The sequence below is a fragment of the Pipistrellus hanaki genome, assembly GCF_964339955.1.
Source record: "Pipistrellus hanaki genome assembly, chromosome: 12".
NCBI classification, from domain to species: Eukaryota; Metazoa; Chordata; class Mammalia; order Chiroptera; family Vespertilionidae; genus Pipistrellus; species Pipistrellus hanaki.
In genome coordinates this window covers 14956281-14970126 of record NC_140514.1, presented here as the reverse complement: position 1 = coordinate 14970126, position 13846 = coordinate 14956281, and the positions used below count along the sequence as shown (strand labels likewise).

The window sequence follows — 13846 nt, the reverse complement described above, 5'->3', positions numbered from 1 at the left end:
GTAGCTGCCTCAACAGCCCGGCCCGCGGGTGTCCGGGTGGGAAGGGGAGCCTGAGGCGGCACCTCTGGCTGGAACACCGCCTTCGCCCGCGCAGCTGTTGGATTTGAAGCTGACAGTGGACGGGCTGGAGAAGGAGCGTGACTTCTACTTCAGCAAACTCCGAGACATCGAGCTCATCTGCCAGGAACACGAAAGTGAGAACAGCCCTGTCATCTCGGGCATCATTGGCATTCTCTATGCCACCGAGGTGAGCTCTGCCTTCGCCCGCGAATGTCCCAGCCCCCCCGGGCCCTCCCCCAGGCCCCCCGGGCCCTCCCCCATCCCGCCTGCCCTAAGGCGGGAGGAGACAGGACCTGAAGGAACCTTGGAGGGCAGCCAGGAGGGCAGGGCAGCCAGGACGGCGAGGACAGCGAGCTGCAGTCACAAGCCCCCAGTCACAGAGCGTTAGCAGGGGAAGGAGGACTAGAACCCTCCTATACAACCCACACTTGCGCCCGCCTGCCGGGCTCACCCTGCCCTCTCCCTCCCCCCTCCAGGAAGGCTTTGCACCCCCTGAGGACGACGAGATTGAGGAACACCAACAAGAAGACCAGGACGAGTACTGAGGGCGGCTCCAGCCCTGGCTGACTGCACGCCCCCACCCACGCCCACCCCACATTATAATCCTTCCTTAGAACATCGGCGGGTGCTTGGTGTCAGTGCCGCAGCATTGGGGAGTCAGGCGAGGGGCTGGAGGGGAGGGGGCAGATGGGCAGGCAGAGGCCCCGCACTGGCCGGTGGGTGGGACCCCTGCCCACTCCCCACCCCTATTTATTTCCGTTGTCTCTGCTGTTTCGGCCAACACACCCCAGGGTGCTGCGCCACCCGCCCCCGCCAGCCGCCTGCTCCCCTGACAGCCAGCAGCTGTATATTTGACAAAGTCATTGGTATATTTTTACTTACTGGATTTTCCTTGCACTTTACCTGTTCCTTCCCCAGGGCTCACAGCACGGGCTCCAGGGCACTGTGCCTGGCTTGGCTCCCCTTGCCCATTGCCGGGCCATGGCAGGACTCACACTTCTTATTTATTTTGTCTTTTGACTCCCCAATAGTTGAGGGGAAGGCTGATGTCAGGAGAGGGAGAGGGGGAATGAGGAGGGGTGCCTTAGGCCTCGGTGGTCAGGGAGAGGGAGGGGAGCATGTGAGGGATGAAAATGACCTCCTGGCACCAGGCTCACCCACCCTGGGCCCCTTCCCCCAGCCCCAAAGCCCAACACTGCCCCGAGGCCCCCAGCCACTCCCTCCGCAGCCTGTTCATACCACACAGACTCTGCCCTGACCCTCCTGTACGTCTGCCTCCCATCCACCCACCTCCCCCACCCCTGCCTCCCTGGGCCACCAGCCTGTGTATGTGTTCACTTTTATTTAAATAAACTCGTGTGGTAAAAGTCCATGCCGTGTCTCCCTCAACTGAGCTATAGCCTGGGTCTCAAAGCTTGGCTCCCCTCCCAGAGCCACGGCCTGAGCACACACAGCACCTCGGTGGCCTTCCCTCGTGTCTGCACACCACTGCCGGCGCTTGGCCTCCGTGCCCAGCTCTGACCCAGCCCCGTCTTCCCACACTGATGCTGGGACTCTAAGACATAGAAGCCTACCCCAATCCTGAGGAGGAACAAGGTTTGGAGCCCTGGTGGTGAGGATAGGGCCGAGGAGGGGATGGGGGGTTACAGGGTGGCCTGGTCAACCGGCCAGTTAGACTCCATGTTGTCCCCCACCCTTTGTCAAGGCTCACACACCTCAGAACAGTGACCCAGCTGGGAACAAGGGCTCATCTGACAGAAAGCTGAGTGGGTTACAAAAAGTAAGCAACTCTGAGCACTGAAAGTCCAGAGGATAGCAGTGCCCATGTGGTTCCTTCTGTAGAACAAGGTCTCATGGGAACCACGGTCAAGAAGCTTTCACATGATCCACACAGCCCTGCCTGCCTGGTGTGTGTCCCAGCAAAGGGCCACACCAACCAATGTCCTGCAAGTCCAACAAGCGCAACCAGGCCCATTCAAATGAAGCCTTGCCGTCATGGAGAGCAGCGCCTTCATTTACTGAGGAAGGGACCAAAGCCCACATGGGACATGACTTATTCAAGGTGGTAAAAACCTGGACTAGAATTCACACCTCCAGATTCATCCCGGAAGACCATGGAGGTATTGCCCCAGAATGTTCCTCTAGGTTCAGGCTAGTCCCAGGATCTGTTTCTTCACCTTCCTGAGAGTGACTGAGATACAGTTGGGGCTGTTTCTTCTGTGCCCAGCTCCATGACCCTCTTCCAGAGCACCCCCATTTCTCTAATTGCTCCAGATAGAAGCCTAAGATAAGCAACTCTTGCCTGCTCGTTCCACATGCACTTCTCCTCCTCCTTTAATTTATTTATTTTTAAAATATTTTTTCTTATTTTTAACAGAGAGGAAGGGAGAGGGACAGAGAGTTAGAAACATCAATCAGATGCCTCCTGCATACTCCCCATTGGGTATGTGCCTGAAACCAAGGTAGATGCCCTTGACGGGAATCAAACCTGAGACCCTTGAGTCTGCTGGCCAAAACTCTATCCACAGAGCCAAACCAATTAGGGCCTCCTACTCCTCCTTTTGACTCCCACCCCACCACATACAGACACTTCTGGCTTTATCTCTTTTTCTCCTCTAACAAATTCATTTGCCTGCTTTTATATATCTTTTTTTAAAAATATATTTTTATTGATTTCAGAGAGGAAGGGAGAGGGAGAGAGAGAGAGAAACATCAATAATGAGAAAGAACCTTGATTGGCTGTGTCCTGCATGCCCCACACGGGATCAAGCCCACAACCCAGGCATGTGCCCTGACTGGGAATGGTTCATAGGTCAACACTCAACCACTGAGCCATTGAGTCTGGGCTGCTTTTATTGATCTTTGTGATTTTTTAATCCCTTGCCTCATTTTAAAAGGCTTTTCCTCCTTTATAGTATCCCAAGTAGATACTATAAAAGGATACAGTAGTTGTTCTGCGATGTTCATCTTCAGGCCTAGACCTCACCCTGATGATAAAGTAGGTGTGGTAGGCAGAATAATGCCTCCTCCCAAAGATGTCCACATAATTCCCAGAACCTGCCAATGTGTTAGGCTGCACAGCAAAGGGGAATTAAGGTTGTAGATAGAATTAAGTTGCTAATTAGTTTACCTGAAAACCAGGAGAGAATCCTGGGTCATCCAGGTATGAATCTTATCCTCAAATGTAGGAACGTATACAAAATAGAACATTTCCTTAATTGTGATAAATTACTTTCATTTCGCCTTCCCTCGCCCTCCTGTGCTGGGAAGCTTCAAGCTTTGTGGTCTCACATTAAATTACAAGCAAGATAGGAGGCCCTCCAGGGACAGTGAATGTCTGAGCCATAGCCTGTTGGAGTGGTTCATCAGGTCTATGGTTTTTGATCACTTCTCTGCCACATCTGGGACTTGGGACTGACTGCAGCCGGAGCCAGAGCGCTTCTTTTCCATAGTCTGCAAGAGGAAACCCAGCCCTGGCTGTTCCGGAGCCCCAGACTTTTCTCTGCCTCCTGTCAAAAGAACTCTCCACTCTCCCCCCTCCAAAAAAGTGCCTCTTCCCTCAAAGCTCCATCCTCTTCCCAGTTCCCGCAGAATAGGTTTTTACAGCCCATTAAACTCAAAGCTTAATTACCAGCAACAGAACACACACACTTTCTTGGAACGAAGGAAGCGTTTCATCTGCAAACTCTCCTGGAGGTAGAGAGAACCATTTCCATGCCATCCTTCTGGCACCACGGGAAAGAAAAACCGCATCCGCTAAATTAGCAAGTCACACAGTAGGCGCTCCAGGACAGTTCGCTAAACGTAATAGTAACCTCAGTCTCGACATCTTTGGAAGTTCGTTGCTGCGAAGGAGCCCAGACATACACCCTCCCTCCCCACAACCCCTTGCACCACCCTCACACCACCCTCGCTAGCAATAACCTGGCGAAACCGAAAGACTACAACTCCCAGGCTGCCTTGGGGCGGCGTCACGCGCCGCGAGGCTCTGCCAAGAGACGTGGCAGAGCGCGGCGTGTGCACACCCACCGGAAAGCCCGGGGAGGTGGCCGGCGCGGCGGGAGGGTGGGAGCCATGGCGGCGATCACGGCGGGTGCGGGTGCGGGGCGCTGGGAGGTGGTGAAGAAGGGGAGGCGGCCGGGGGCCACCGGCGGCGGGCGCGGCGGCGGAGCGGACCGCCGGACCCTCGGGGAGGCGAACGGAGTGTGGAAATACGACCTGACCCGTGAGTACCCACCCGGCCCGCAGCCGCCGCCCGGACCGAGCTTGCCCCTCCCGGGGCTGCCGAGCCGCGGACCTCCCCGGGCTCCTCCGGGCGCGGGCCGTCCTGCCGACCGATCGGCGCCTCTGGTTCGGCGGGCGCTACCCTTGCCTGGTCTCTTGAGCCTCACACATGGCAGACGACGTGAGGGAGGTGGCTGTTCCTGGCTTCGCAGCGGGGTAAACTGAGGCCCTGTGGAGTTAGATGCCTGGCCCAGAGCCACCTGTCAGAGGGGACGAGGATTCTGGTCTGGACGCCAGGCTCACCGCACGCACCCACCCGACCAGCTGTTGCCGGGCCCTAGCCTGGCCGCCTCTCTGGGCAGGTGTCCCAGAGCTGGGGAGAGGCATGCTTGTTCATTATGTAAGGTGCCCCCTCCTTCCCCCCGCCCCCGAAGGAGCCAGCAGGTGGGGTGAGGGGAGGGCGGACAGGAGGCCCCGCCGCGGGAGCAATGCCCACCGCGCGCTAGACACCCGCCGCCGAGCCTTAACTCTCTGTGGCGCCTGTTCCCGCAAACCTCCCAGAGGCGTGAGCACGCCTGCCACTTGTTGATTAGGGAGTTGTCACATCTAAACCAAGAGGAGCTGGGGTAGAACCAAAATGGAAAAATCCTGCCCTCCCATACCCCTCGTCTCTCACCAAAGAAGCCAGCCCTCTGCCCCCCACCCCTCCACTAGTTCCCCATCCTCCGATTTAGTGGCAAACGCCTCACCTCTGCGAAAGGCCCCGGGAACCCGCGCTGTGGGGACTGCAAGGAGCAGTCTGTGGGCTCAGGCTCGCTGGCCTGCTCCCTCCGCAGGACAGACAGCAGGGAGGGGCTTTGAGGCAGCTCCTCCCTGGAGGTGAATTAGGTGCCAGGTGGGAGAAGGGACCCCTGTTCCCGTGAGGTCCTCCTGACTGCTTCTTTCACTGCCTCTCGCCACCTCAGCTCCCATCCAGACGACAACCACCCTTTACGAGCGGGGCTTTGAGAAAATCAAGAAGAAGCAGAATAAGGAGCAGGTTCCGCCCCCCGCCGCGGAGCCTAAGAAACCCTCCAACAAGAAGCAGACAAAGAAGGTGGCGACCCTCAGCAACCAAAGCCAGAAGCAGGGCCGCTTCCGCAGCCTGGAGGAGGCCCTGAAAGCTGTGAGTGCGCCTTGTCCTTTAGGTGGGGGGCGGTGGGGAGGAGGGCGCGAGGACCTGAGTGTGGAGAAGACGAAAAGAAAAGGGGCGGAGGGCGGCAGCTGGTAGCTGATGGGACGCTGTGGGCAGAGAGGAGGCATTCGGGGAAGGATGGAACCCCAAGGAGTAGAATGTTTGCTCTCAGGATAAAAGGACGTGAGAAGCTCAGGGGAAACATGGGTTAGTGAGAAGAGAGCCTTGAAGCCCAGAGGGGGAGGGAGAGGTGAGAGAAACCGCTTGTTTCCTCGCCCCTGGGAGCGCCTTGCCTTCTGTGTTTCCCCTTGGACGCACGAAGGTCCTAAGAGTGCTGGTCCTGGGGGTCAGCAATGCCAGTTGTCCCAAACGTTCCAAAGATCTGGAGTCAGCAGACTTGCGGCACTCCGCATCCTTACGTCCAAAAGCAGAAACCTTTTGCTCCTCCTCCCGCAACTGACCCTGTGGGGCCTGTGTCCCTGGCAGCTGGACGTGGCAGCCCTGCAGAAGGAACTGGACAAGAGCCAGAGCGTGTTCTCTGGGAACCCATCCGTGTGGTTGAAGGACCTGGCCAGCTATCTCAACTACAAGCTCCAAGCCCCCCTGAGTGAGCCCACACTAAGCCAGCATACTCACGGTGGGTTCTCGCAACTCCCTCAAACTCAGACAAGTTCAAGGAAGTTCTGACATGGCTGTGCGTAAGCACATTACTTAGTAACAGCCCCAGTGCTCCCGCTCCCCTGATCTGCATGGGTGGAGCTGTTCTCAAACCATCATGATGTGAACGTTTCTGGGCCTTATGGGGGTGGGGGGGTACCAGTCTCCGTGTGGACCGGTCTCGGGGCACACCTGTGTGCTCAGCTGGCAGAGGCTTCGGGTTTCGGCACTCATATGGAGGCCTATTGGCAGATTACCCCTACAGCCTGGTGAGCCGCGAGCTGCGTGGGATCATCCGAGGGCTGCTGGCGAAGGCGGGGTCCCTGGAGCTCTTTTTTGACCACTGTCTGTTCACCATGCTGCAAGAGCTGGACAAGACGCCAGGTGAGGGGCCGTGACGGGGAGCCAGCCCCATCCTGGGGGCCTGTTTCCTTTTTTCTTGCTTCAAAAGTGGCTGGGTTGTTTCCAGGAGAGAAACATGCTAACTCTGACACTTTTGGAAAGGGGGGAGAGGAAGTTAGGAGTTGTTGGCCCGAGTTCTGGGCTTACAGCTGTCAATTGGGAGATTTCCGGTTTTAGATGTGTGTTCCTATGTGTGGGTCTAAGAGCATGTGTCTCTCCAGGGGAGTCGCTCCATGGCTACCGTATCTGTATCCAGGCCATTCTGCAAGACAAGCCCAAGATTGCCACCATGAACCTGGGCAAGGTGAGCTCAGGGTGGTGGTAGGAACACCAGGAGGCTAGGACTGGGGCGATCGGGAAGAATCTACCCCGTTGGATCCAGTCAAGGGCTAGCAGAAGACCCTGTGAGACAAATCGTGATAGCTGACACTATTGGCACTTATTGTGTGTCTGCTTTTTATATATTTATACACACACACACACACACACACACACACACACGGCAAGTACTGCAGTTATTCTCATTTTATAGATGAGAAAGTTGAACCACAAAGGGGTTCAGTAACATTCCTAGAGTCAGTCAACTAGTAAGTGGCAAATATGGGTGAAGGCCACAGTCTGATGCCAGAGCCCACGCCCTGAGACACTATACCACTCTACCGTGGTGCTCCACTGTCCCAGGTGACAGCTGTTCCTGCCTCATTTTGGGGATGCTTCTGATGCTTTGCCCTATCCCAGCCTGCCTCTCTCACTTGGCTCCTCTCTTACTAGTTCCTGGAACTGCTGAGGTCCCACCAGAATCGACCAGCAAAGTGTCTGACCATCATGTGGGCCCTGGGTCAAGCAGGTTTTGCCAACCTCACCGAGGGGCTGAAAGGTAACAAGGCAGTGGGGAGGAGAGGTGGGCTTGGAGCCAGGAAACTTCTCTGTAATGCCCTCCCTGATCTGAGCCTGAGGCTTCCTCCCTGACCTTTGTCTCTGCAGTGTGGCTGGGGATCATGCTGCCTGTGCTGGGCATTAAGTCCCTGTCACCCTTCGCCATTGCATACCTGGACAGGCTGCTCCGGTGAGTAAAGGGAAGATGGGAAGGGAAGGGTCCAGGAGTCTCCAAGTAGCTATTTCAGTAAAATGAGATGCTGGGATCTGGTCTCCATAGAGACCAGGACCAGCTCCTCCCAGCTCAGAATGTGATGGTGAAGAAGGAAGGGGAAGGAACCATTAAGGGGTGAGGTGTGGGGTAGAGTCTATGCCCTTTTCCCCACGTGTTGGTCTTAGCTGGGATGACGGCCTAGTTGGTGGTCCCCAACATGCCTTTCTTCCCTCCACAGGATGCACCCCAACCTCACCAAGGGCTTTGGCATGATTGGCCCCAAGGACCTCTTCCCACTTTTGGACTTTGCCTATATGCCCAACAACTCCCTGACACCCAGGTAGGGCCACCCTGGGACGTACCTGCTGTGCAGGATCCCAGCAGGGGTCCCTTCCTCAGCCACCCTAAATCTAAGATTCTCAACCTGCAAGTTCAAGGGATCAGTAAACGCCCTGAAACTTTATGGACCCTTGAGTGTGATTGGCGGGTGGGTATTTTCCTCAGGAGGAGATCTGTGACTTGCAGCACATTTTCCAAGGAGTCTCTAAATCTAAAAAAGAGTCAGAGCCATTACAAGGTTCTTAGACTCCCATCTTCGGGCAGGATGTGGTCTCTGAGGCAGGCAAAAGGGACACAACACAGAGCTCCCTTTAGAGCTGTGCCTGGCTCTCCTTCCCACCCCCACCCCAGCCTGCAGGAGCAGCTGTGTCAGCTCTACCCCCGATTGAAGGTGCTGGCATTTGGGGCAAAGCCGGAATCCACCCTGCATATCTACTTCCCCTCCTTCCTGTCCAGAGCCACCCCTGACTGCCCTCCTAAGATGAGGAAAGAGGTGAGGAAATGGTGGGAGGCTCCTTTTTCCCTTCCAGGGGTCAGCTGCAGGGGTCCCTGTCTGCACACCAAGGCCCTGTCTTCACGGACCAGCTTCCTGGACGTCCCTTAGCTCACTCCCGACAGCCTCCTGCCCCACTCTGTCATGTTCTGCTCTCAGAAGATCCGAGCTGGAAGGACAGCACGTTCAGGTCTGGCTGGTCTCTGATGTCTTCCCCCTCGCAGATGAGTGATCTTTGAGGTCAAGGTCTAGCTCAGGGCCCCAGCCTCCTCCTTTGCAGCCTCTGAGATTTCTGGGGTCTGGCACGATTTGTCCGCCCCTTAGGGTGGCTGTGTTGCCTACATGGTCTCACTTCGGAGAAAGGGATTGCTTCTTAGCTCTCTCCCCTCCACCAGCGCCCCATGTCCCAGCGGCTCTCCTCTCTCCTGTCTCCTGTGCAGCTCCTGAGCAGCCTGACCGAATGCCTGATGGTGGACCCGCTCAGTGCCGGTGTCTGGAGGCAGCTATACCCCAAGCACCTGTCACAATCCAGGCAGGTGGGGGAGGGGGCTGTCACCTACCTCTCATCCACACAGAAGAGCCTTAGTTTGTGCCTCCCAGCTTGTCCCTGTCCTAGAAGCGGAAGGGGAACACTTGTTACTGTTTTGGGGCTCATGCCTCCAAGTTGCATGTGGCTCCTAGGAAGCAGTCCCTGTGCGGGGGGCGGGGGGCGGGGGGCAGTCTTCAGCCAGAGGCAGCCAGGGGCCCAATGGAGGAGGGGAAGGGCCAAGAGGGCCCCTGATCGGAAGGGTTGTGTTTCCCCCACAGCCTGCTGCTGGAGCATTTGCTCAGGTCCTGGGAGCGGATTCCTAAGAAGGTGAGGAGCTGGAAGGACATGGCAGGCTGAGCCTCGTCTGGGTTCTGGGTTCGTACCCCAGCACTGTCCCCCTTCCCTGAGAAGGCGCTCTGCCATTTGGCCTGGAAAGTGGAGCATGGTGGAGGGTTCCCTCACGGGCCACAGCTTATGCTCTCAACCCAGATGTCTCTCACCTTCTAGGCACAGAAGTCTTTGCAAGAAACCATTGAATCCTTCAAGCTTACCAACCAGGAGCTGCTGAGGAAAGGCAGCTGTAATAACCAGGATGTCATCACCTGTGACACAGCCTGCAAGGTGCCAGCACCGGCCCTCCCCAGCCCACACGCTGTTCTCCATCCCTGTCTTGGCACACCCTGGTTGGGCCTGTATCACATTCCTGCCCCACCTATCCCGGGAGCCCCCACTGCCTCGGGTATGGTGAGGGCTGGCCCCTCTCCCTTCTGACCGCGGCTCCTACCCCCTTTCCTCCTAGGGCCTGTTGCAGCAGGCTCGGGGTTTCCGGCTGCCCTGGACACGGCTGCTCCTGTTGGTGCTGATCTTTGCCATAGGTCTCCTGTGCCACGACTTCCGGTCACACAGCTCTTTCCAGGGTAAGCAGGGATTGGCGGGCAAGGCAGGTCGCATGGGGGTGGGTCATAGAGCTAGCTGTAGCACCCCTGTCCCCAGCACACAGCTCTGCCCTGATGCTGCAAAACAAACACTTTTCAGACAGATGTTTGTGTCCACAACTGTGACATTACCACTTCAGATTGGGGGCCAGTGCTTTGCAGAGTAGAAGTGCTTGCGTGTTCATGGTCTTCTTTAAGTAGGTGATACCTCCTTTATGATTTTTTAGTAAATTGAGGCTCAGAAAGATTTATCAGTTAGTATGAGATCACAGCTGGTCAGCAGAAAGAAGCCCTGTGAACACACGAAGGTCAACCCCATCTCTCACTGGGCCTGCTCGGGGGGCTGTAGTGTCTGTCTGCCCACTCCCTGCCCCCCCACCTCCCAGCTCACCAGAGACTCCCTTTACTCAGACTCCCTTTCTGGCCGGTTGCTTCAGTCATCGGGCTTCTTGCCTGCTGGCCAACAAGCATGTGCCAAGATCTACTCCTACAGCTGGCAAGGCTACAGGTGAGCACCTCGCAGGGAGGGGGGAGAGATGGATGGGTGTTCAGGGTGGCGATGGCATTGACAGTCAGTGGGAATAAGTGTGGTTTTCCTTTTCCAAGGCCTCCCTTCCCCAACTCTGGGGAGCCGAGCTGCCTGAGGAAACTCAGCCCTCCTCTCTCCTGTCCTCTGCAGCTGGCTGGAGGAGACGCTGCCGGCCTGGGGCTCTCACCTGCTGACTGTGGTGAGGCCCAGCCTGCAGCTCGCCTGGACCCACCTCAATGCCACAGTCAGCTTCCTTTCCGCCCACGGTGCCTCCCACCTTGTCTGTCTGGGTGACAGCCTCGCCAGCCTCTCCCAGAGGGTAAGCCAGAGACGGGCTGGTCGCCCCAGCAGCTGAGTTCTTAGGAACAGCCCCACATGGACTGGGTCCTCAGGGCCAGGATGCATTCGGGGGCATCCTAACCCCATTCATTCTCCGTGCTCCAGATCCAGCTCCCTGATGTCCTGAACCAGCTGCTCCATTCTCTGAGGGAGCTGCTCCTGCTGCTGCACCACAGCGTGCTGTTGCCATTGTGGCACCTGCTGCTTGAGGCCCTGGCCCAGGCCCAGCAGCACTGCCACCAGGTGTGCAGGTGAGACCCTCAGTCAGGGCTCCAACAGGAGCCCCAGTGGCCCCCACGCCCTTTTTCCAGGGACAAGGCTTCTCTGTTCAGTCTCTCTGCCCTGCCCCTTGCTCCTCCCTTGGTCTCTGTGGTAGGTGGTTGTGGGTCTGAGTTGCAGCCTTGTGGCTTGACACAAGTGCACACCACAACTTCCCAAGTCCCACAGATGTTCTGCTTTCCTCCCAGAGGCCCAGTGACCTGGGACTGCGTGAAGACACAGCTCAGCGAGGCTGCCCACTGGACCTGGCTCCGCCTACAGGACATCACAGTGGCTTTCTTGGACTGGGCACTTGCCATGATATCCCAGCAATAGGCCTGCCTCCTTGGCCACTAGCCTCTGTCTGAGACGGGCCATCTGAGACTGCGGGAGGCGGTTCTGCATGGAGTCTTTTTTACTTGGTGCCTGAGTTCTTCTTCTAGGCAAGTGGCCAGCTGTCACTTCCCCAATTTTTGGTGATGACTGAGCCCAGGGGTATCGCAGCATCCTACCCACAGTCCCACTGAGCACTTCTCTGGCCCTATTGCACATAGCTCCCAGCATCTGCCCTTGGGCAGTAGCCTCTCCAGCCTCCTCTCTTGTCTCCTGCCTTCATTTCACTCCTGAAGCCCCAACGCCTCATCCCCAAAGGTGGGTCTCCAGCGAGTGGCCTCTGCATTCTTCGTTGAATGATTTCGCTCCCATACTTCAGCTGCAGCAGGAAAAGGAGAGAGGCCTCCAGGAGACTGGCACCCCAGTGAGGAACTGCAGCTTCACTTCTGCCCACATCCTGCACATGAGGGCGGGATGGAGAACCTCTTCCCTTTAAATGCCCAGTATAGGTCCTTCCAGGCCCCTCACTGCCCCCGCCATCGCGATCCTTTCTCCTCCCTATCCCCCTTCAGTGCTGGGGGTGTGGAGGGCCTCTGCCTCCAAGTTCAGCTTCTCGCTGTCGCCTACCCCTCCATCTGTCTGGGGAGCAGAGTCCAGTGTGTGTGCCTTGGGCCCAGGGAACCTTCCAGCAGCCTGTTGGGTCAGGATTCAGTAGATGGCTCCTAGATATGCCTACAGGTGGAATAAAGGTCACAGATTTGATTTCTAGCTTTCCTCTGCCTCCTCATATAGGAATTCCCATAGCTGTGGACAGGATACAATACAGTCACCTGTATATTCCCCTTGGCCCCTGCCCGCCTAAGGGTTGTAGCTACTGGTGGAAATTGAACTTCTGGTTAAAGAAAGCCCACACCCATCCTAAATTTCGGCCTATTGAGGGTCTGGACATCTTTTGCTCCCCTAGTCTCACTTGTCACTGTGATTCATGTCCCAGTTGTGATTTGCCTTGACAGCTTAAGTGATTGATGCTTGGAAACTCAGGGAAGAGTCTCCTAGGGGAATTCTTGGCCAGCAATCAGGTGTCTTCTTCCTTGCCAGGACCTTAATTTATTAATTGGTTTGTTTTTTAAGGCAGCAAGTGAATGATTTAGAACTCTTATGAGGCAGGATCAAGAGTTTATCACCAAAGTCCCTTTTAATTTTTGACTTGAGACTACCATAGCTGCATTAGCTCTCACCTCCGAGTTTCCTGGATGTTTCAAAACACGCAGTAGGAGAAGTGCACTGCCCACTCACATTTTTGTTTCCTTGTTAGAATGTTGCTTCTTGGGAGTTAAAGAGCCCACGTTGGGCAGAACCCAGCTCTCCTAGTGGCAGTTAGCCATGGCCATTTTTTTCACAGAAATTGGGAACCCTGCCTGGCAAAGAGCAATGGTCAAGGACTGCTGGACTGGATTGCCTACAGGTCCCATTTCCTCAATTCTTCCTCACCAATCAAACAAATGGGTTCAATTCTTAGGAATAGTGAGGCTTTGGAACTGGCCTGTATTCCTGGCAAGTAGAAGGGGCTGGTCTGATCCTACATTGGCAACAGCAAAGGTCAAAGTGGTGACACTGTCCTACAATGACCTCAAGTCCGGCCAAGGCTGCTGGGCTGAGTTCTTACAATCCAGCAACTCCAAGAATGCTGCTTCCAAGGGCTTCATCGCCTTCTAATGTGTGTACTACACCACGTTCGTTTCATTTCTGACATGATCTTGGGGTGCAACATATCCCTTCAACTTAGGTCGACTGAGGTATCCACAGCCTCTCACAAGGACACTAACACCTGAATTGGCTTTGATAGATGTTGGTTGACCCAATATTGGAATTGCCCAAAATTCTTCCTGTGTCAAGGGAGTAGTCCAGTTGTTTTACCTGCTGTCCATTAATGCTAAACCAGATAGCCAGATGTTTCATTTTGCAGAACTGTCAACAAATTAATCCAAAATTGTGAGTGGGCAGTGCACCTCCCCTCCAGCTTGTTTTGAAACTGCATTAGGTGAGACCAATGCAGTTATGGTAGTCTGTCAGTGAGTTGAACCAGTGCGGACTAGTGGAGCAAGCACAATGGTGCTGACAGGTGGGCAGGGACTGTTTGTGTTATTAGAACAGAATCTGAAACCTCAGGGGGCCACATCTAGACATTGTAACTACTTTTCACACACAGTTGGAGTTCTATAGATAATGTGCCATAGAGCTGAAGGGCAGCTGAAATATGGTTATCTCTTACTACAGTTATTACAAATTGTGTTGACCTGCAAATTACATCACAAGACTCGCTTGAAACACGTCTTTCTATGTTTCCACATTCCTCTGGTTATTTGTACCCAGTCTACCGCCTTAGAGCAGGCAAACTTGATGGACCTGCCCAATTTACTATGGGTAGATGATCTTGCCAGGCAGATAACGCTGGTCTCACGCCTGCTGGCCCATTCTCAGATG

At 55.6% G+C, this 13846-nt stretch overlaps 2 protein-coding genes across 3 annotated transcripts in view; both read left to right on the top strand.

The window, feature by feature from the left end:
• Nucleotides 1–1430, top strand: part of MAPRE3 (microtubule associated protein RP/EB family member 3) — a 41820-nt gene extending 40390 nt beyond the window's left edge. For both annotated transcript variants that reach the window (XM_084901401.1, XM_084901400.1), the window contains exons 6-7: nt 95–247; nt 537–1430. In XM_084901401.1, coding sequence (XP_084757527.1) covers nt 95–247; nt 537–605 — 222 coding nt within the window. In that variant the 3' untranslated portion in view covers nt 606–1430. The remainder of the gene's footprint in view (nt 1–94; nt 248–536) is intronic.
• A 2667-nt stretch (nt 1431–4097) lies between these two features.
• Nucleotides 4098–12130, top strand: TMEM214 (transmembrane protein 214). Its single transcript, XM_084900991.1, has 17 exons — nt 4098–4285; nt 5250–5449; nt 5945–6095; nt 6368–6499; nt 6739–6821; nt 7289–7394; nt 7502–7583; nt 7846–7947; nt 8298–8439; nt 8880–8971; nt 9247–9295; nt 9476–9589; nt 9768–9885; nt 10315–10411; nt 10583–10751; nt 10877–11022; nt 11239–12130. Exons 1-17 carry the CDS (start codon nt 4135–4137, stop codon nt 11363–11365), a joined length of 2061 nt encoding a protein of 686 aa, XP_084757117.1. The 5' UTR covers nt 4098–4134; the 3' UTR covers nt 11366–12130.
• Nucleotides 12131–13846: the final 1716 nt, after the last annotated feature.

What these genes read in the sequence shown, in the direction of transcription:
- TMEM214 (XM_084900991.1), top strand. Translation starts at nt 4,135, where the DNA reads ATGGCGGCGATCACGGCGGGTGCGGGTGCGGGGCGCTGGGAGGTGGTG. An exon ending in ACTAAGCCAGCATACTCACG is followed by an intron (nt 6,096 to 6,367) that starts GTGGGTTCTCGC and finishes GCCTATTGGCAG; the next exon opens with ATTACCCCTACAGCCTGGTG. An exon ending in CCTCACCGAGGGGCTGAAAG is followed by an intron (nt 7,395 to 7,501) that starts GTAACAAGGCAG and finishes TTGTCTCTGCAG; the next exon opens with TGTGGCTGGGGATCATGCTG.